General features: G+C 45.9%; 1 protein-coding gene across 3 annotated transcripts; it reads left to right on the top strand.

The window, feature by feature from the left end:
- Positions 1-787: 787 nt before the first annotated feature.
- On the top strand, positions 788-21,363 carry GMCL1 (germ cell-less 1, spermatogenesis associated). Of its 3 annotated transcripts, XM_080370126.1 has the most exons (15): positions 788-1,099; positions 1,750-1,873; positions 4,686-4,782; positions 5,576-5,673; positions 6,177-6,289; positions 6,982-7,047; positions 7,245-7,329; positions 7,789-7,879; positions 8,394-8,534; positions 12,528-12,597; positions 13,820-13,873; positions 17,467-17,542; positions 18,422-18,567; positions 18,749-18,836; positions 19,970-21,363. In XM_080370126.1, the coding sequence occupies exons 1-15, from the start codon at positions 930-932 to the stop codon at positions 20,096-20,098; spliced, it is 1,548 nt and encodes a 515-aa protein (XP_080226252.1). In that variant the 5' UTR covers positions 788-929; the 3' UTR covers positions 20,099-21,363. The 3 variants fall into 3 exon arrangements, with proteins under 3 accessions (XP_080226252.1, XP_080226253.1, XP_080226254.1); XM_080370127.1 differs by lacking the exon at positions 13,820-13,873 and having other exon boundaries at positions 790-1,099; XM_080370128.1 differs by lacking the exons at positions 788-1,099; positions 1,750-1,873 and adding an exon at positions 4,018-4,152.
- Positions 21,364-21,793: the final 430 nt, after the last annotated feature.

The following is a 21,793-nucleotide window of genomic DNA, read 5'->3' as shown; positions in this document are numbered from 1 at the left end:
CGCGGTAACAGGGGGGTTCGGGCACCTCATCCCTTCCATAGCAAAAGCCCCTCAACCCAATCCCAAACAGATCGGAAGGCTCAGAAGGCGCAGGTCCTGCTGAGCCAGCAGCCTTCCCTTCACAACGCTTGGACATAACATAGATGCGTATATAGCGGTATCTATGCAGCGGTGTCTATAGTGGCACAGTGACACCTATACAGCAGTGTCTATACAGAGGTATCTATACAGCGGTATTTATATGGCAGTATCTATGCAGCAGTATCTATACAGCGGCATCTATACAGCAGTGTCTATACAGAGGTATCTATGCAGTGGCATCTATACAGCTGTAGCTATACAGCAGGATCTATACAGAGGTATCTATACAGCGGCACAGCCCATACCTATACAGTGGCATCTATGCAGCAGCATCTATACAGCAGGATCTATAGGGGGGGATCTATACAGCGGGATTTATGCAGTGGCATCTATAGAGGGGGATCTATACAGCGGGATCTATAGGGGGGATCTATACAGTGGGATCTATACAGTGGCATCTATACAGTGGTATTTATGCAGTGGCATCTATACGGTGGAATCTATGCGGGGGTATCTATACAGTGGCACAGCCCGTATCTATACAGCAGGATCTGTGCAGAGGCATCTATGCAGCAGTATCCATACAGCCGGATCTATGCAGTGGGATCTATACAGCAGGCTCTATACGGCGGCGCATCCCCGCACCGGCTCCCCCGCAGCACGTCGCGCTCCGCCCAGCTGCTGGGGGCGGGGCCGGGGGCGGGGCCGGGGCCGGGGCGGGCGCGCAGGCGCAGAGGCGCGGGGCCCATGGCGGCCGTTGCCCCTCGCTGAGGCGCCGTCGGCCCCGCTGCGGCCCCGCTGCGCTCTGGGTGGCCTCATGAGGAGGCGGCGGCGGCGGCGGAGCGGCGATGGGCTCGCTGAGCAGCCGGATGCTGAGGCGGCGGCCGGGCCTCCCGCGCGGCGAGGGGGCGGCCGGGGACGGCGGCGACCGGGGAGGCAAGCGGAGGCGCGGCGGGGCCGAGGGCGACGGTGACAGCGACAGCGAGCGGGAGGAGCGGCTGCTCGACACCCCCTGCAGGTGGAGGGGGCGAGGGGCTGGGGGGGCCGACAGGGCCGGGCCGGGGGGGGGCGGGAAGGGGCTGGGGGGGCCGGCAGGGCCGGGCCTGGCCTGGGGGGTCGGCGGGGGGTGCCGGCGGGGCCGGGCCGGGGCCTGGGGGGGGCGGCGGGGCCTGGCTGCGGGGGTGGGAAGGGGCCGGGGGAGGGCCGGCAGGACCGGGCCTGGGCTGGAGTGGCCAAGCGCGGCCTTCGGGCGCTGGTGGTGCAGGGGGGAGGCGGGGGCTGGCGGGGGTGGCCGGTTCGTGGGGGCCCGGGGGGGGGAGGGGCTAGCGGCCGTGGGGGGAGGGGGCATGGGGGCAGCGGGGGGGGGAATGACATGGGAGCGGGGGGGACCGGCATGGGGGTAGCAGGGGGGGCTGGCATGGGGGTGGCTGGGGGGACCCTGGAGCCATCGGGAGGGGGGCAGCGGGGAGGGGGCCGGTGGTGCAGTGGGGGGTGGGCAAGGGGGGCAGCGGGGGGGGCATTTGGGAAAGGGCCATGGGGGCAGTGGGGGGTGGCAATGGGGGGAGGGGGCCATGGGGGCAGCCCCCCCTGACGGGCAGAGCACCCTCCGCCGGGTACCGTGCACCCCGCAGCCTGAAGGGCCGCGTCTCCGCTCGCCTTTTGCTCCAGGAAGAAGCTGAAAAGCACTTCCAAGTACATCTACCAGACCCTGTTCCTGAACGGGGAGAACAGCGACATCAAAATCTGCGCCCTGGGCGAGGAGTGGAACCTGCACAAGGTCTATCTGTGTCAGGTCAGCGCCTCCTTCCTGCCCTGCCTATTTTTAAATGTAGAAATACCCAGTAAATGTTACATGTGACTTAAGATTTTTTTTTTTTTTTCCTCCTTACGTTTCAGACTTCTCCCTCCTCCTGTGGAGGCAGACAAACAGCTTCTGTTATGCTTTCGCTAGTTGTTAGGAAGCATAGCTTCATGTGCGGGAAGTTCCTTCACTTCTGTCTCTTGCTATTTAATTTTTTTTTAATCTCCCTGTCTTTAACTTTGGCACATCCTTTGTGAAAACAGTCCTGAAAATTGTCTTTTTGATGTCCTGAGAACACCACCTTGTTGGCTAACGACCGCCCGAGGGTCGCCTGCCATGTTAGTGTTGTCGCGGAGCAAAGCAAGCGCCTCAGAGCGGGTCCATGCGGCACCCACCAGCCTGGAGCCATTTCACCCTCCTTTGGGATGCTGGAGGGAAGTTGCCAGAGCTGGGTCACATGCTTGTTACACCACGTTCTTGCTGCTGGGTGAGGAGGGTGTGCTCAGGAACTGAAAAGGAATAAATCACAGAGTATGCCTGCAGGAAAGATGCTTTTCCTGCAAGGATTTTGTTTTGGGCTCACGTCCAGGTGAAGTTCTGTGTGGTACTGCTTGTGTCCCCAGGCTGGAGAGGTGCTGCTGTCCACCCCACCTGGCCTGGGGAGAAGCTGCGCCTTTCTCTTTGGAGTGTCTGATTCAGTTGTGCTGTTAACTTTAAAATGTTAACAACAAAAAAAAAGGAGGGGGGGGTCTGGAATTGCTCAGAAGTGGTTTCTTTGAAGCGAGCAGAGAAAGTAATGCCAGGCGCCGTCCCCGAAAAGGCTGTGGAACGAAAAGGAATGTCCCCTTCGTTAGCTGTGGTCCCGCAGAGTAGGAGGGGAAGGTGGTGCTGGGAGGTGCTCAGCAGGCGCAACGCAGCTGCTCGGGTGTAACAAACGATGGCAAAAATGAATTCTAAGAGGTGTTTTGTTGTCGCCATCATGTTGACGCCGTGAGGGCAGTGGTGGTACGGTGACTGTGTTGGCCGCAGCGAGGGAAATTTGTTGCTTGTAGGAAAAAGCCTTTTATTTTACGTGCATTAGACCTCTTTAAAGAGCATAAAATGAGGGCAGGGAAGTAATTTGTGTATAGGGAAGACTTCTGACCAGTGGCAGCCACCTCTGGGTGGCACAGCAGGTGCGTTTGACCAGGGAGGACAGCTGGTGGGCACAGCTTTAATGGTCTGCTGGCTTTTTTTAACCCTATATACCAAAGACAGTCAAAGTTACCTTGAACAGCGTGAGCAGGGTGGGCATGCTGCCAGTTCGCCTTCGGCTGTGGTTGGTGATGGTGTTTTTAGTCATCCTTGTGATTCTGTTGTTGCTACGTCTCAAGATTGTGAAGCTACTCCTTAAAACGTTTATTTTTATATATATATATGTAAAAAAAATGGAATATTAAATCGCTTCTGAGGATGCTTCTTAACAGGCTTTGAACATCGTGCTTTTGATCAGTGGAGGCTTTTTTACGCAAGTGATGCTCTTGTGAGGTGGAGCGGTGCGGTTATATTAACCGTTCTCCTCAGTCAGGTTTCTGTTTCAGTTCGTGCTCTGTTGCTGGAGTTATGTTACTATAGGTAAAATGTTTTTGGAGGTTAAAAATAACTCTCCCTGTAGATTACTCTTAATGAAATTACGACTCCTCCTCTGCCTTGTTGAGTGGACCATCTCAGTCTGGATGTTCCTGTTCCCCGAGTCTCTCCAGTTCCTGCATTTAGTTGGATAAATGATGGTGAGGTGCCGCTCTGCCGGTTAGCGGCAGGTCGGAGGAGCAGAGGATTTCCTTTTCCTGATGCTGTTGACTAAAATAAGCTCTCGTGAAAAGGAGGAGTTGCTTGACATGGCAAAGCTTAGGTAGCCTGGTGAGGACTGGTAAGATGGATGAGGTCCAGGTTTTGAGAGCACAGTGCGTTGTATGCCATCGTGGTTAAGGGATAGAAATAAGGTATAGAAATACTTCTGTAATCACATCAAACCAAAACTGGATTTTATGTTATTTGCTGCCCTGAGTTGAAATGCTGAGTTAAGAGGTCAGGGGATGTGGTGCTGTACAAATAGAATTTATTTTTTTTGATCTCTCAGGTAAACTTCAGTGGGTGATAGCATCTCATAATGGGCACATCTGCTGCTGAGAAGGAAAATCATGAATCCTAGTAGAGCAGTGTATTTCACTCCATTTGGATGGAAACCTATCAAATTCTAGTTTTATATGCCTTACACTTTATTATAAAAGGTATATTTACGTAAATGGTGTATGTGTATGTGTCCTTGGTATGAGACTACAACCTTGTACATTAATTTGTATGTCTTGCATGCTTCTTTCTTTGCCTTTTTTTTTTTCTTTCCACCTCCCTCCTTCCCCCAATACCCAAACTGGCATTCCCTAATGCCTGCAGGATTTGTTGTCTGCTGGTAACATTAAGGACTTAGTTCTTGGACTAATTATATCCCCATTGGTGGTGTGGTTTGTAGGAAAAGAGCTTATATGGCTTTTCTGGCCTTTTAAAGCTCTTTACTTACTCTGATTACAGGCGTGTAGTCCAAATTTTCTGTGTGCGTTTTCACTTCCAGAGATAGAACAAATACAATTAGCCCTTTTGCAAGTGTGTCAGAATGTTTTAGCTTGTGAAAAGTTCCCTTAATACATTTTGTTCTGCATAAAGGTAAATATTAATGATTTTTTGTGCCATGTACTGCTTTTGCCAGTTTTAATGTGGATGAAATCTCTTTACTCGAGTCCTTTTTCTCTCCTCTTCCCTCATATAGTCAGGCTACTTTTCCAGTATGTTCAGCGGATCTTGGAAAGAATCTAGCATGAACATCATAGAGTTGGAGATTCCTGACCAAAATATTGATGTAGAAGGTAAGTGGGAGCCTTTTAACAAAACTCTGAAGGTAGGGGTTAAGTTGAACCTGACAAAAAATAACTGAAATTTTAATTTTTTTTTAATTTAAGAATAATTTTGAAACTGGTCTATAAGAAACTTGAGAGAATGAGTTCTGTGCCCGTTCAGTTCCAAGCTTAACTGGGGTCACCAGTGGAGCTGCATCCATTTTTCCACGCCCGGGCTGGGAAGCGCAGCTGGAACGCAGCCGCGTGTCCCTGTTGTTTCGGCATCGGGGCTCTTGAGCTCGGTGTGCACAACTCCTGTGGAGACCCGGGTGTTGGTGGGAATCTCATCCTCCTTTCTCTGGGCTTGAGGTGCAACCAGTAGAGCGTGCACAGGGCTCCGGCGGAGCATTTGCTGCCACTCCAGGCAGCGCAGCGCAAGGGAGCGGTGTTCTTCAGAAGAATTGCAGAGGAGCTTGTAAAGCCGTAGTAACAGCTCAGCGTTACACTAGTGGTTGATTGCAGAGGCGGCTCGTGGCACTTTTTTACCTAGTTTTACTGCTCTCTGCCTTGCTCCACGGCATGATTCGGTGGCTGGTTCAAGACAAATATTTTGTTTAAATGATGCACAGGGCTCTATTTTATTGGGTAACGCCGTGTTTTGTCTCTTTTGTTCGTGCCTGTGCTTGGGCTGGTAAATCCCAGCTTTTTACCCAGGGCAAATAAGATTGTGGAGAATGCGTGCGCTGACGTGACTTGGTTATATTTCAGGCTTCTTATCTATCCGTGCTCCGTGTCCCATCTTTGACACTTGGACTCTTTTCAGCTCTACAGGTGGCTTTTGGCTCACTCTATAGGGACGACGTCTTGATAAAACCCGGGCGAGTAGTTGCACTTTTAGCAGCAGCCTGCATGCTGCAGCTTGTAAGTACTAAATATGCAGTGGGTTTGTGCTTTCTTTTCAGCTAAAGATAACAGTTCATAAGACGGTTGCACACGTGTGTTGTTTCACCCAGGGAAATGAAACATCTTTTCAAACTAAGTGGGGGGGGAAAAAGCCCAAACATAATGCAGCGGTTTTATTTAAAAATAGTATGACTGAGATTCTGTTATAATATGAAGTGCCACTTTGAGAATCATATCCAGAAGCAAATTAAAATATGTTTTAACAGCTCATTTGTTCTACCCTGAAGGTATTCATTAAGCTTTTCTTTCACACGGTGTATTCTTAGGGAAAACCTATTTTTGTGAGGAATGTTGGGTTTGATTTTTTTTTTTATATATATATCATTTAGCATAGGTCACTGGAGCATGTGTGACTCTTAATTGTTCAGGCATGAAAATTGGTATGATTTTTTTATTTGATACTTCTGTTGGAAAATTAAAAGTTGGGATATTTATGAGTCTGTTTTTTTTCCTCCCCGTAGGATGGTTTAATCCAGCAGTGTGGTGAAACAATGAAGGAAACCATTAATGCAAAAACTGTGTGTAGTTACTATAATTCAGCGGGGACATACGGGTTAGACTCTGTGAAGAAAAAGTAAGAATTATCTTCTCCAAGCTGCTTTGTACATTGCTAATTAAAAGTGCCCAAATTAATTATTTAATTTTTTTAAAAGCTATCTAACCGGGGCTCTGCTTGTCCTGTTTAGTTTTCAAGTTTTTACTATGATCAATTACCTTAAAATTGGTGTAGATTAGGGTAGATTGATTGGCTGGTGCTGTGAGTGAATTACTGTCTTTGCTAATATACTTTAGTAATTACATTCTTCAGTGTGACAGTGAAATAATACTTGTGATCATTGACTGGTTTATTGCAAAGCTGCTTTAATATTCAGGACGTAAGCTTAACATTATCTTAATTAGGAGGGATAATTACGCGTTTGGGAGCAGAATGCTGAGGTTAATACTGACTGCTTCCTTCTGCTGTGAATTAGTGTGTTCTCAGGGCTTTTTGTGGCATTAATAGTACTTAGAGTTTAGCTTTCACTGTACCCCGAGAGAAGCTAAATGCAAATTTGAGAGTTTCGTAAAACTTTGGAAGATCTCATGGTAAGCTTCATGATTTTGAAATGACTTTCTCCTATTTTTACGTGTTCATGTCTTGGGTTAAAGCAATATTTTAAAATCGCGTGGTTCATAATCAGGCTTTGTGAGCCTGAGCAACTGTTGCAGGGACATTGACAGACTTAAGAAAAAAATTAAGGTACTAATTCCTTGCTTTTAATCTAGGTGCCTTGAATGGCTCTTGAATAACCTGATGACTCACCAGAGCGTCGAACTCTTCAAAGAACTCAGGTATTCTGGCTTCAGCTGACTTCCATTGACAAAGTACAGTTTCTTCCGAAGTAGAGAGCCCACTACAAGTAATTTTCTGGGCTGTGGGTGGTTGCTTGTTACCTAGCTTGCTTTCTTCGTTTGGCCTGTACTGTCTCATAGATCTCTTATGATTAGGGTTTTTTCTTTTTTTTTTTTTTTTTTTTTTTCTCCCCCAGCATAAACCTCATGAAAGAGCTAATTAGCTCTTCTAACCTGCTGGTAATGCAAGTGGAAATGGATGTGTATACTGCTCTCAAAAAGGTACTTGGCGGAGGGGCTGGCTGGGGCTGATGAAGCTGAACTCCTGAGTAGTAGTCTATAGCTACAAAAGAATTATTTTCTCCAAGCTGCTTTGTACCTTGCTAATTAAAAGTGCCCAAATTAATTTTTTAATTTTTTTTAAGCTATCTGACTGGGGCTCTGCTTGTCCTATTTAGTTTTCAAGTTTCTGCTATGATCAATTACCTTAAAATTGGTGTAGATTATGGTGGATTGATTGGCTGGTGCTGTGAATGAATTAATTACTAAAGTATATTAGCACAGTGTAGCACATTGTGAGTAGCACAATGAGAATTTCAGCCTTTTTGGTATTTACTGGAAGTAACAGAGTATCAGAGCCTTTGTAGGAATTAATGCCCTATGAGAATGTCCCTTTAATAATCCATGTATTACTTGAAAACGCCTTCAATTGACTCATTAGAGTTTGTTTATTTTACCTAGTGGATGTTCCTTCAGCTAGTGCCTTCTTGGAATGGGTCTTTGAAACAGCTCTTAACCGAAGCTGATGCTTGGTTTGCCAGGCGTAGGAAAGGTAGGATTAATCGGCACGGCCTGGGATTGGGGAACGTGCGGGTTCGGGGTCAAACAGGACGGTCTCCCTCCACTTCCAAACTTTCTCCCATCTCCTCTGGGAAGGTTTGCCTCTGCCAGTGGTCCCTGGCATCGGATTCTCACGAGTGATCGCTGTCTCACTGTTTTGTCCACGTATTTTCAAGTGAGCTCATAGCTCTTTCACTGCTTTGTCCGCGTGTTTTCAAGTGAGCAGATGTGGTCGCTGGTTTTGCTTTGTTGCTTTTGCTATTGTTCTGTCAGGGTGAGCTTTTGTTGCCTCCTCACTAGAAGGCACTAGTGTGATTCAAAAGGGGAGAAGTTTGTTCTGACAGTTCTGCTGAAAGGATTTGAATGTAAGTGCTTAACTGTAGCGGCAGAAGGTGATTTGCCTGTCCAGAATAACTTTTCTCTGATGAATAATTAGAATTCAGCCTCAAATAGGGTCTGGAAAATGTTTAGAAAAACAGATTATAAGACAGTGCTCCATCTTGCAGATTTTGGTGATGGCATCGCGTTCCTGGAGTCAGAACAGGGGAATGCGTTCCTGCCGGTCTTCTCACACTTGAGATTACAGTATATCATCAGTGACCTGGCATCAGCCAGAATTGTTGAGAAGGATTCCCTAATACCCCCAGGTGAGTGAGTGCTTGGCCGATGGAGTTCCGTGTGCCTTTCCCAGCCTGGCCTACCCTAGAGAAATTGGGAAGGTCTAAGTGTGTTTATTGGTCTTAACGCTCAGGCGTTTATCTCCAGCATCTGAACTGTGGCTGATGATTTAGCAGAAGTTGAATATTAAATGTACATGCGTACAAGTCTCAGGAGGCACACACGTAGGTGTGTGAAGCATTTTGTTGATCAGTTTATCAAAATACTCTAATCAATACGTGGCACATTAGTGGTGTTTAAGTGACCCCCAAGCCACAGACATGTAAAAAAACCTTTGCCTTTTTGAAAGCACAAAACTTGCTGGGACTGAACCCTCTTTTAGCCGTTACCTTTCTAAAAAGAGCTGGTAGGTTTTGATAGGATGTGGAACAATACCTGAACATGACAACCAAAAGCACAAGATGCTGTGAACTCTTCTCCCATCTTTGAAGGGTTTTTTACTAACAGATACTTAGGATAATTTGGAGGAGATCCCATATTTCAATATTCTGCTCTTCTCCTTTTATTTGCAAGTTGTGCTCCTCATAACACTGCTTGGACTTCTCATGCTCTGCCTTTGAGTTTGGCTCCTGGTGTCTTTGCTCCATATTCCACTCTGTTCAATGTTCCCTTACCAGAGTTAAATCTTAGCACTGAGTTTTGCATCTTAACTCTCTTGACAGGTTTGGGGTTTTTTTTCCTAGCTCTCATGTATGCTGCTTTGGTATTTTTTTTTTACATCTGTCTGCACTGTAACTATCCATTCATCAGTGCCTCTTTGATGTCCATTTATAGGTGTGATTGCCAAACGTCAATTAAGATGGCTTTTATTGAGCTATTTATCACCTTTATTTGTAACTTCTTGAAAACTGTGTTCTTTGTCATCTCTCCATACTTGTAGCCTTGGGGGTCGCTTTGGACTCTTGCCACGTTTAACCCGTTTTTGAGTGATGCTGTTGTCTTCCTGTAAAATTACTTATTTCATCTCACTGGCTTTTCCCTTCATGCTGCCATAGATGTCAGCGCGATGATATAATGCCACGACAGACTCAGTGGGATATTTCCTTTGACGCTTACTAGCTTGGTCAAATTACTAGATGCTCTTAAAACACTTCCCTTGCCGTTGAGGTGCTGTAGCAAGCATCGCTTCGGTTTGCCTTTCTTGTGCTGCCGTGTCCTGTCTCTGCCAGCAAGAATGGGTTAGTTGCTCTTTGTAGCTGAGTACCTGGATAACCCTGAGCCCCTGCTCCTCACGCTTCGATGTGTTTGAAGGAGGCGGCTCTCGGCAGCTGGATCACGCCTGCCTGTGGTGGAGGGTGCTGTGGGGAAGGGGTAGGGTCCTTTCCTCCCTGGAAATGTGTCAGTTGAGTGGAAGTGAACGGTTGCTGCTGCCTGAATGTGCTGGCTTTGCCTGCTCCCAGTTCTGCTTTAAACGAACACCTTAATAGATGGAGAAGAGACTCAGAGTGTCTAATTTACGGGTGTTCTTCAAACAGCAGGTGGAGACAGTGCCCTGCAGACCGTCTGGGCTGTCATGTCCAGCAGATGGGGCAGTTTTTGACATCAAGCAAGTGAAAACATTTTATATTAAGCATAAAAATCCTGGAAGAACAGAACTGATCTTTGATACGTGGTATTTTACATGCTTAAGTGATATGTAAAGTAAATATAATCCATCTTTCTACAGATCGGTACTGGTACAGGTTACGTTCAAAGTGCAAAGGTATTTTCATTCTGTAATAAAAAATAACTTTGGGTGAGTGACCTTTTAGGTCATTAAAGTGATACGGAGAACTATGGGTTATTTCCTTGTGAGGTGCCTTTGTCAGCGTGTGAATAAGACGTTGCAAACCAGAACTCCTCCAGTACTACACTTGATTCCCTTCTGTTAACGTTGCTGCTGTTACCACGTGCCAGCGTTGCAATGGGCAGCTTTGTCTTCATGTTCTTCAGTGGATAAATTCCGTGTCTCTGCTCAAACCCAGAAGCCTCCTATCTGTGTGCGTCAGAGGAAGAGTATTTCTTAAGTTGTTACAACATCATTTGCAACTCTGAGGCTGCTTTGCTTGTGCTTGTTGACAAAGAATGTGTAATTTTCACACTGCTCACAAGGTATTAGCAAAATGTTGACTCTTTTGTAGCTGAACAGTGCGTACATGGGCTGTGATAAATGCTGAAATAGGCTTGGTCGCTTTGTAGTCACGCAGGGGAAAAGGGCATGGGGTTAGTGCAGGGAGACTCTCTGATGTTTACGCTCTACCACTGGTTATTAATTTTAAAAATGCAAAAAACACCCTTGAATTCCAAGAGAAGTGGGAAAGTGGGGAGAGAGGAGCATGTGGAGACCTCCATGTGGAATGAAGTGCTGTTAGTTTAATGCTGGGTGGCCCTTGCAGCCTGTGGGTACCAGTTTGTAGCCAAAAGCTGCCTTAAGATCAGGAACTTTTGCTCGTTATTTAGAAGGAGGCTTAGGTAAATATTGGTGTTGGCACTTGCGAATGGGTCGTGGGCTGTCAGTGTTTGAGGTGATTGCATCGTGCCTGAGAGAATCAACAGAGGTGGGAATGGCTGGTAGTTTGTATTATTGTGTGAGCCCTTTAGATTATGCTAGATGAAATGGATTTCAACAGGAAGAGAAGGAAGTAAAGGTGAATAGTTGAAAGAAATGGTGTAATTTTTTTTTTAATACCCTGTATGTGCATAGGACCTACAGGAGAAAACTGAAATACTGTGTTAGGAGCTCACAGCAGGGCATCTGTTCTTGTTTGCCTAGAAAAGACTTAAGCAAAGTGTTCATTATTCTGTTTTACTCGGTAACTTCTGAACATTTCCTAAGCAGTATTTTCCCTCTTAATGTTTACCAATTAACAGAAGAGCTATGGGTGAAATAGGACTTACGAATGTACAAAACCAGAGAAGATGCTCTGTGTCTTGATTTTTTTTTTTTTTTTTTTTTTTTTACCTCCCATCTAGCACATCCGTTCCCTGTTCCTTACCGTGCAATTTTCCTTGATTCATTTTTATACTTTCTGTTGTACTTCAGTTAATTCCCAGTTTAGTCCTATCACAGCCTGAGACTTAACTCTGGAGTTAGTAGAGCAAGGGATGGTTTTAATTTTTGTGTCTGGGATCCTAAGGAGAACTTGGCTGCATGACTTCACTGCTACTCCCTTTCTGTCGAGTTCGTTACCTGCCTGGTCGGTTTGCATGGTGACGGTGGTGCTCACTGCTCTTACCGTCCCAGCCCATTCCTCCACGGAGTTTGCTCTCACAAGTGACCTTGCATTCTTGCCCCTGTTTGTTATCTTGCCAAGGAAGAACTTACATACTGTGCTTTCGGGTGCCTGTGATCCCTCCTGTGCAGCAGAAGCCAGGAGGTTTTGCCCTGCTTGCTCTCTTCGTTACACCTGTTAATTTAATTCAGCCGATAACATCTTTATGGCATCCTTGGAGGAAGGCATGATTGATGTTTATTCCTAGCAGGGGACAATTTCTGTTTGTTTTTACCATATCCGTGTTCAGTCACTGTTTCCTTTATCCTTTGTGTTTTCTTCTTGTTTAACTCGTGTGGAATTCTGTTGGGGATTCAGGAAACGGCATCTTCTCCCAAGAGCTTGTTAACAAGCCCCTCGGCTTACCAGAGCTTTGCACAATGAGAAGATGTGTTGAGTTGCATCACTTCTGGCAATGGTAAATGCTTGATAAGATGAATGTAGTCCTGAGTTACTGAGTGTTAGTTGTTGATTTTTATCTTTAAAACTTCTTCTTAGTTTTAACTTCTGTATTTGAGGGCTGGAGATGAGTAACACGAGCACGTTACCAGGTGATGGGTTTGCACAGGCCATCCAGTTCACAAGTGTAACCTTATTATTTTGATGTAATTTTATTTTGATATTTCAAATGTTTATGAACGACCCCCTTCCCAGCTCCAAAGACAACATCAAGTTTGTTGTTTTGTTGTTTTGTGTTTTTTTTAATTGTAGAATGGCTGCTCTCTGTTTACCAACAGCAGTGGTTTGCCATGCTCAGAGCAGAACAAGACAATGATATTGGGTAGGTATATTACAGGCTTTCCTTTTTCTTTGTTACGTTAGAACCCTTCCTCTCCTATAAATTCTGACCTGATTTAACTGTCGGAGTGTACGTTACGAGCAGCGGGGGCGGGGGGGGGAGCGTTCCTCAGTGGTTTTACACCCTGTTGTTGCCGGTGGAGCAGTATCCCCCTGGGCGGGCTGGTCTGTCCTTTGAACAGCAGAGCTCCAGAACTAATGTATGGTGTGACCAGAGGTAAATGCTGGGGGGGGATAATTCTGTCTTTTATGTTGGTTAATGCTCCTCACTGGTACTTTGCCTTGAAATACGTGTTGAGGCTGTGAAAGTAACGACTAGCCTTCCGTGTAGGGATGGCATTTGGAAGAGCGCTGCAGACGGGAACCCGTGCTGTCGCGCTGCCGCCCCGCGCTGGGTGGGCAGGAGGCTGTCCTGCCATGCCGCTGGGGTGGTGTAGGAGGCAATCTGTTGTTTTCTTGTTTATGCAGGGATAACTCCGTGCTAACCTTTGTTCCTGCCTCTCCCAGGCACCGAGCGAGGGCCCGCGCACGGCAGGGCTTGGCATCCCGTGACCTGTTTGCCTCGTTCCCTTCTCACTTCGCTTTCCCCCACCCCGTGTCCACGTTTGCTAGCACTCTCCACCGCCAGCACCTCCGGCTTTTCCCAGGCAGTGCATCCTTCTCCACCAAGACCCTGTCCTTTCCATAACCCCCCTGGCTTATATCCTAACTTTTCTCCTTCCTAGACTGCCTGCTGCGCTGTGTTGGCATTGCTGGCGAGGAAATTCCGTGGCAGCTACCAGCATTCATGTGTTGTTCCTGTGACCTTCCAAAGATTTGCATGTGGCTGTGCTTCGTGCTACGCCCTGACTGGTGTCTGCGTGTGTCATTTCTTGAACCTGTGCCTAACAGGGGCTGGCATTGGTGGTGGCTGGCCCAGCAAGGCATGTTGATTTAACGTAGGTTAACGTGGATGCATGTGATCACAAGCTGGTTCCCTCCCTTCTGCTGCTTGTTGCCACCTTGCATTGAGCCAGATCCCGTGATCTCTTTTCAAAATACCAAAACTATGGCAAAATGCAGCTGGGGGAGTTGTTCCTGCCGTTTTCTTCTCTCCTAGTTCCTTAGCGTGCTGTGTGGAGAATGAATGTCAGGTCAGGAAGCTGCAAAATGTTTGTTACCTTTCAAAAAACCAATAAACCAATTTCTTTATTTTCTTCCATCAGTTCTGTTAGCCCAGCATTTGCCTGTTCTGAAGACGAGCATGTTCAGTTGCAATGGTAGGCTTCGCTCATTAATTGCAATCCGAAAAGTGTAAGAACCACTGTCCTGATTTGCACTAAAGGCCATGCAGTCCGTGGCAGCGTTCAGCGGCAAAGCTACAAATCTCCCACCTTCCTTTAAAGTGAAGTGCCAGTCTTGTCTCGATGTGCTCCTCTGGCAGTGAGTAGTTAAGGATTTTCCAGGTGGAGGTTTTGGCTGGATCGTTGCTGAACGACCAGCCACCAGTGGACCTGTTCTTACATACATAAAGTTCTGTCTTGAAACAGCTCATGCTTCAGCCCCAGCCCTCTGGCAGTGGCTTCCGTGGCTTAATTGCAGATTATGTAGGGGATATTTTCCTAATGACTTCCTTTTGATGTGATCGTGTAATGGTGTGGGGGGAGGGGGGGGGGAAAATCCCCAAAACTCCCAACTTTTCCTTTAAGAATAGTCAAGGCCTTTAACAAGTGGTTCTCTTTGTTGGTAGCAGTGCTTTAGAAAATGGCAGCGGTGAAGTACGTAATGGTGAAGCTCATCGTTTCGGCTCCTAAAATTAATGTGGTGTGGTCATGGCTTGTTTCTGATATTGTTGTTTTCTTGGGAAGACTCTTCTTGGTAATGCTGCCGCTGGTAATGTGTCTCGCAGTAGAGCATCGTACGTCGCGCGCCGCTTTCTAGCGCGTGTGGGTACCACAGTTAATATGGAAGCGGGCATTAACACATCATCGGAATCCTGACGCGAGATAAGGCGGTGTATTTGCCTGGTTTTGACATCTTTTGTTAGCTTGCTGTAATGCAGTGAGAGTGCTTTAATTGCCAGACGTGCTTGGGAAAAAATAAGCTCCCACACACAACTGAAGTGAAGGTGATGGGGATCACACCAGCTTTTGCACAAAGGGCAACTTTCATGTTCAGCGAGATGATTTCAGTGACTCTGGAATGAGCAGAGTGTTTTGCCGTGTTTTTCTTGCTTGTCTAGTTTTTTTTCTTTGGCAGTATGGAATTTTTTTTAAGACAACTAAAACTGAAAATCTCAGGCAGAGGAAGTTTAACTGAACAACAGGCTTCTGTTTGCCCACACGTCGTGTCCTGGCGTTCATTGCCATGGGCTTACATTAATGGCGAGTGGGTGAGATGCGGTGTTTCCTCTCTGTACGTCTTGGCTCCTGACCGTAGTAGTTTACAAACTTAATGATTCGAGGTGGCATCCAGGTGACTGTTTGCTTAACAGTCAATAACGGACTAATTGGCTTTGAACATGGTGTTCTCTGGATTGGGGAGGGGAGGGAGATGGGGGGATGCTTCCCTGTAGTTACGTGCTGCTCAGCTGTAATGTCACTAGCCCGTAGCACGCGACCTCTGAGAAGGTAAATACTATTTGATGTCCTGAGATCAAGTCTCTGCCTCCTGGCGAGCCGTGGTGCCACCCTGCAGCGAGGTGCCTGCGGTTCCTAACTTGTGTCGCAGGAGGGAAGACGTGCAACTCTGCTCCTGTGTATTAAAGTGAATGTTTTGGGCGTCTGACCAACCTGTAGCTGAAAGAAAAGAACTGAAGTTTTGTAAGATCATTCTTTTATCCCGATCTGCTGCCCTTCCTGTTACTGCGCTTCCCGCCTGTATCGGTATCTTAAGGCATTTTTTTTCCCCGTGGAGATAAGGATGCAGACTTCAAGTGGAGCGAAACATGAAGTCTGACTCCCAGGGAGCTGAAGGCAGGTGCTGTTTTCATATCCTGCCTGGTGCCCAGCGTAATCGCACCTGCTTATTCTAGAAATAATGGAAATTCCAGCATGGAAACCACCTTGCTTTGAAATGCGTGATGTGGTTTGCTCTTTTGGTAACTTTAGAGGGGAGAGGAAATGTTTTTCTTCTGCTTCATCATTTGCATTTAGAAGGACCAAACGTTTTATTCACTTTTCAGAATTTGAGGATTTTTTTAGTGTCGTACTGGAGTTTGTGACTCGTAGCTGCTCAAGGTTTACTTGTCGTGCTCAAGTGGATCTTGAGCTTGAAGAAGAAAAAAAAACTTTTTTTTTTTTAATTAAACATTTGTTCTGTGGCAGATGCAAGGACAGATCTTTCGAGTCCTTGAGTGGATTTGTTTCTACTCGATTAGCCACTTTGGCGGCGCTCAGGAGCGAAATAGAATAACTTGACTGTTCGCTGAGCGTATGGGAGGCAGTGCAAGTGGTTAAAGCTGGGAGTTTTGCATCTTCTGAGGCTGCTGGAGGAATTTGGAGGGGGGAATACTAATGTCTGTCTGAACATTATGTACTGATGTTTGTGAAATTTGTCGCTAATGAAACAGAAACAAATCTTTTATCACCAGTACTGAATTTAGGTCAGCTACATAACCAGTTCAGCTAGGAGATGTGGAAAAAGCGCATGGGGAGGTTCTTGGATGAATTTGGTTAACATGATTAGCTTATTTGCTTAACTTCTGCATGAAATACTTCATCTTCCAGGGTTGTTTTTTACAGAAAAAGGGGAGAAAAGACCACAGGCTGAGTTTGTTGGTAAAATCTGTAGCCGTAGCAGCAAGTTGCAGCGGTGTGCGTGCGGTGGGAGGAGGACAGATGCTGTTTCATATGGTTCGGAGTATATTGTCTGTGTGATATTGTGGGCTTATAAATTAACTTGCGTGTGGAGGTTGGGATTTATATTATTCACTTTGTTTGATATTACAGGCTCATAATTTAACTTGCGTGTGGAGGTTGGGATTTATATTATTCACTTTGTTTGATATTACAGGCTCATAATTTAACTTGCATGTGGAGGTTGGGATTTATATTATTCACTGGGATTTGTAATACTCACTTGGAGCGTTTGTCCTCAGCGGAACTGGGAGACTTTCTGGCAGCAGTTGCTTATTTGGTTAATGATGTAATCGTGTCTAAAGCCCAGTGAGTAACTTACCTCTGGAAAACTGGGACTGATTTGCCTTCTGCTGGCTCCGCAAGATTTTTCTATGTGTTGAAGCGCCAGTGGAAACTGTTGGGTGAAACAAGTTCACGTTGGTATAGGGTGACACGATCAAGAGGCTTGTGGTGCTTTGTGATCGCTGTGGGTGAACTTTTTTTTTTTTTTAGACAAGTTGTGTAACCAGCGACTTGAGAAATCCTTTGCCGTGTCTCTGTGGGCGCTTCTGCGTAGCACGCCTGCTCTGCAGAGCCCTGCTGCTGTCCTTGGCAGTAGCACTCCTTCGTGGTTGTGCCTACTAAGTTGGAATATAGTGCATTGACAAAGGACGTGGTGGGTTGGGTTGGGTTTTGGCTTTCTTGGGTGTTTTTTTTTTAGGAGGATTGGAGAATGCATTCAATCGCCCCAGCTGTTATTTTCGTATCTGGAAAAATTCTTTTACAAAAGTCCTACCTAACTGAGGTGTCACAACCTGGTTTACATGGCGGTTTGGTGGAGTAGTGGGATGTTGTTGGGACGGTTCAGGCTGGAAGGGACCCTGGGAGGTCACCTAGCCTAACCTCTGCGCAAAGACGGGTCAGTTGTGTGGTCGGACCAGCTTACTCGGGTCCATTCATCTTTCCCACATTAAAGCACCGTACAAAGCTGTTCAGGTGTCCTGAAAAAAGAATTTTTTTATTTTTTTTTGTAGGCCTCAAGAAATAAATAAAGAGGAATTTGAAGGAAGCAGCATGAGGTGTGGTCGGAAACTTGCAAAGGACGGTGATGTAAGTACAGCAGGCGGCGAACTGCGTAGCTGACATGTCTTAGGCATGTTAGGTATTTGCAAAACATGTAGGTCTTAATTGTCAAACTGCATCGAAAAGATGTAATGGAGATGGTACATTAAATTGTTTTGTTCTCCCTAGAAGGATGAAAACGCTCGCTGTCTTTGCGATGAATCAGGAATTAGTGTTTTTAATTGTGCTCCTGCCCTGCATGCAAGTCCATGTTTGGAAAAAAAATTTAGTGTGTGAAAAGGGGGAATGTAGCCACGACTGGTTGTTTGAGACTTGTAAAATGCCTGCACTGAAAATACAGCTCTGGTGTAGCTGCTGATGTCTTTTTAACTGGAAAAGGAAGCTTTTAGATAAAGTGTGTAATAGTCACAGCCACAACCCCTCTGTGTACCACGTACGTTTATGCATCTTTAGGTAACAAGTGGTGTGAAACACAAGAAACGTGATTTTTTTCCAACTGAAGTCGCTTAATCTAAGGATTTGGTGCTCCTTGGAGCACTGTAAGCATGAATGGAACCTGTAGTTAAGTGCTGCTCAGAAATACAGCACCAGTTAGCAGAATGCAGACCTGTGTTAGATCCGCTTGTGTTAAATGTATTTTTGTCTGTTCGGCAGGCAGCTGATGCGAGGCTCGTCCCTCGTCATCTGTCTGCAGGGGTCAGCTGCTGGAGTGAGTGGTTGCCTGCCAAGATGCCTTCTGTTTCAAACAGGTGTTGGCAAGGATCCTTGAATCCACCACACGCCTCTGCAGCTGAGAATCCCGTTCCCAAGTTTGATTTGTTGGAGATGTGGTGCTTATCGGTTGTGTTGTAGCCATTACTCAGACGGTTTGGTTTGGTGTGTTTTGTGGGTTTTTTTGTTCTTCAGTACTGCTGGCGGTGGACTGGCTTCAACTTTGGTTTTGACCTTCTTGTTACTTACACAAATCGTTACATCATTTTCAAGCGGAACACGCTGGTTCAGCCGTGCAGTGGATCTGTCAGCCTGCAGCCTCGGAGGAACGTAGCCTTCAGGTAGACAGTACCCAACGCAGCGCCTTATCGCAACTAAATCTTTCCCTCCCTGCTTCCATTAATTTTATTACCACCAAGTTAGTTACGTTTGCAAATGCTCTGTCTCCTTGGGAGAAACGCTTTGTGCTGGAAAACCTGAGTTAAGGGAGACCGAGTAATTTAGCTGTTGTTCTATCCCTAGGTTACGTCTGGCCTCTTTTGATAGCAGTGGGAAAATTATTTGTAGCAGAACGACGGGATATCAGATCCTAACCCTTGAGAAGGACCAGGTATGTTTGTGGATTCTTGAGCTGTTGAACTTGAATTGTGGAGTCCAAGGCATGGAAAAAAATGCTGAGAAGTCGGCAGTGCTTTTGAAGAGGAGTTGTTCTTCTTGTTGTCACTGCTTATGTGGAATTTCAATCTTCCACTACCTCAAAAAAGAACACTTAAGCTAATTTGTAAAGTGTAACTAACTAGAGCAGGATAGCATGGATTTCATTAGTGTTGATAACAGCGGAATTAGTTCCTGTGGTGCTGCTGAAGCCGCCTGCGCTGGCGCGGTGCTGTGCTGGATGCCTCCGTGCCTTCCCAGCCGTCCTGCACGGCCGAGCGATGTGTCCCTGAGACTCCTGCTTATTTAGAGGCAAATTTGGAGTTTGTTTGAAGACTCCCTGGCATTGTAAGGTGGAGAGTTGAAAGAATGTCTGCGTATTGTTCAAGGGTGGTATTTATTATTCTGTTAAAAAAAAAAATAAAGAAAAGCCTTGGAGAGGAGCAGAGTTTTCTTTAGAGAGCGTGCCCTTTGCCACCCGCCTGTGACAGCAGAATTTAGTGAGGAATGGGAAAGGCTTGATCATCATTTCTTAAGTGCTAATTGGCAGTGCTGCGTCGTCGTTGAGCACGTAGGAAGCTTTTCCCTGTAAACACCATCCTTGCTGTAGGATAGTTTCAGCTTTGCTACCCCAAAACCTGTCCCTGGAGTAAAACTGAGAAGGTCCTGCCAACAAACTGATTTGCTTTAGAGTGTGGACTGTTACGGATTGCCTGGTTCATTCAATCCAAAACTGATAGTGGCAGAAAAGTCTCCCTTTATTTCCAAAGTACTTTATTTACGGAAAGTAAAGGTTGCTCAGGATTTTCTTAAGGTTGTGTTGTCTTTGATGGTTCTGTTATCTTTTATTTTGACTGGGTCAAAGGGTTGTAAGCACTTTGAGAATGTCTTACCAGTGTTTAATACTACAAAACATCTACTTAAGGTGAGGGTGAGTTACTCTGGGGGGGCAGGGGGTATCTTCTGCTTTTTCATACATAATATTTAAATTCCTAGAATGCCTGATAGCATCAATCCCGTGTGCTTTCCGGCGTAGTTCCCCCTAACGGCATCGCTTGCCACGCAAACGCCCGCGTGCTTGCTTTGCAGGAGCAGGTGGTGATGAATTTGGACGGCAGGCTGCTCATCTTCCCGCTCTACATCTGCTGCAACTTCTTGTACACCTCGCCGGAGAAGAAGGCCGACAGTGAGGCGCCGCCTGATAATTCAGAAGCCTGACACCTCATCGGCAGAACGCAGTAGCACTTCTCAAACTCTGCGCCTGCTTTAACTTAAACGCCCTGCTGACGCACAGAGCTTTGGCAACGACAAAGGCCTTACACTGTAGCAAGTACACATGGCCTTAGTATACTCCTATGCATATCTGAAGAGAAGGTCAGAAGTTACACAGGCCAAAACTAGTTATCCCATCTCTTTTTTTTTTTTTTTTTTAATTATTTCTGGTCTACATCTTCAGACAGTAGCCGTTCTGTGTCTGAGAAACGTTACGTTTTTGTTTTTCTGGGCAAAAACTGAGCCAAACTGAAACTAGGGAATTTGCGTGAGTGACATCTTATGAATTTACCTGCCAGATCCAGAGCACACGTTGCAGGATGCGTGGGTTTTGTTAATGTGTTTTTGGCGGTTTGTTTTTTTTTTAATGACTGATCTGTAAACACCAGATCCATATTCTGCTTGTCTTTGTGGTCCTTTTCCGTTAAGGCCGAATACAACGGCCTGTCAATGTCGCCCATCAACTTTTGTTACTTATTTAACTGTACAGGCTTCCAAACCTGCCTGTGTTTACGCCTTTGTTACATCTCATACTCATCCATTTCTTTCTTGTTCTGGGGCTTTTTCTAACATTGCAGCAAATATTTCTCTGTATGGGTTTTAGCATGTGAATTTGCTAATAAGGATGCTCAAAAGTGACTTATTTTTTTCCACGTACTGGAAATACTCTCATGTTCTAACCGTCATCTGAGTCTGATGCAGCAGCAGCTCTCAGCCGGGACTCTGCTGAATGCTTACTATGCTCACATGAACCAAAAACCAGGTTTTAAACATTGCTTTTTTGTGACTTGTTTTAAGTGTTATATTGGGAATATATCCCATTTTAGCTCAGGAACTTGTGACCTTTGAGTGCCTTTTGAGTTGTACGTGTTAACACAAACTTCCCATCAGTTAAGCAAGGTCACAGGATCCAGAGGAAGAGCTGGGAACAAGGGATTCCTTTTCAGTTGGGTTGACAAATGAGTCGAGCGTAAGACATACGCTGCATTCGTTCTTTGTATGTGTTGGGTTTTACGTTTTGTCTATTGCAATTTTGAATTCTTACAGCAGGATTTTTGGACTCAACGTGGGAATTTTGCCTCTTTAATAGCCTATTTTTTTAACGTTGTCAGAAATGTATAAAACCATTTGTACTTTATAACAAGGATAAAAACATGCTGGGCAAGATGGAAAAAAACATGGCAACTTGTCAATAAATGATTTCAAGCGGATTACTCGCCAGCATCTATTCTTCTCTGCCGTGAGTAGCTTTTCCTATGGGTTTCAGCCCGTGGATGCACCTCGGTGTAATCTTGCCTTGTGCCATACTTCTTTGGAAGCAGAAAGCAGAAATACTTCAAGGTGTTCATCTACTACAGCATCGAGCTTTGTAATTAGATACTGCAATAAGCAGTTTTTCTTCTTTTAACTTGAAGTACCAAGTTTTTAAAAGTATCGTTGATTCAGGGCAGTAGGGGCTGGTTGTTAACAGCAGGAGGGGATAGGTACATAAAAGTAGGTTTATTTTTAATTTTATGTAATGCCAGGGTTGAAATCTAAGCTTTGGTGGTGGGTTGAACTGCCAGAGGGCTCCTGCTTTCTGCTCTGCCCTCATACCCCACTGGCTCCCAGGGCCACCCGCTGCCCCAGCTTGCCGTGGGC

The sequence above is a fragment of the Falco punctatus genome (genome assembly GCF_963210335.1).
Source record: "Falco punctatus genome assembly, chromosome: 20".
NCBI lineage: Eukaryota > Metazoa > Chordata > Aves > Falconiformes > Falconidae > Falco > Falco punctatus.
Note: the sequence above shows the minus strand (reverse complement) of the source record. Positions and strands in the feature narration are given on the sequence as shown.

Coding starts and splice junctions, on each gene's coding strand:
- GMCL1 (XM_080370126.1), top strand. CDS start 930: ATGGGCTCGCTGAGCAGCCGGATGCTGAGGCGGCGGCCGGGCCTCCCG. Junction 5,674..6,176: donor CAGCCTGCATGCTGCAGCTT/GTAAGTACTAAA, acceptor TCCTCCCCGTAG/GATGGTTTAATCCAGCAGTG. Junction 7,330..7,788: donor TGTATACTGCTCTCAAAAAG/GTACTTGGCGGA, acceptor TATTTTACCTAG/TGGATGTTCCTTCAGCTAGT.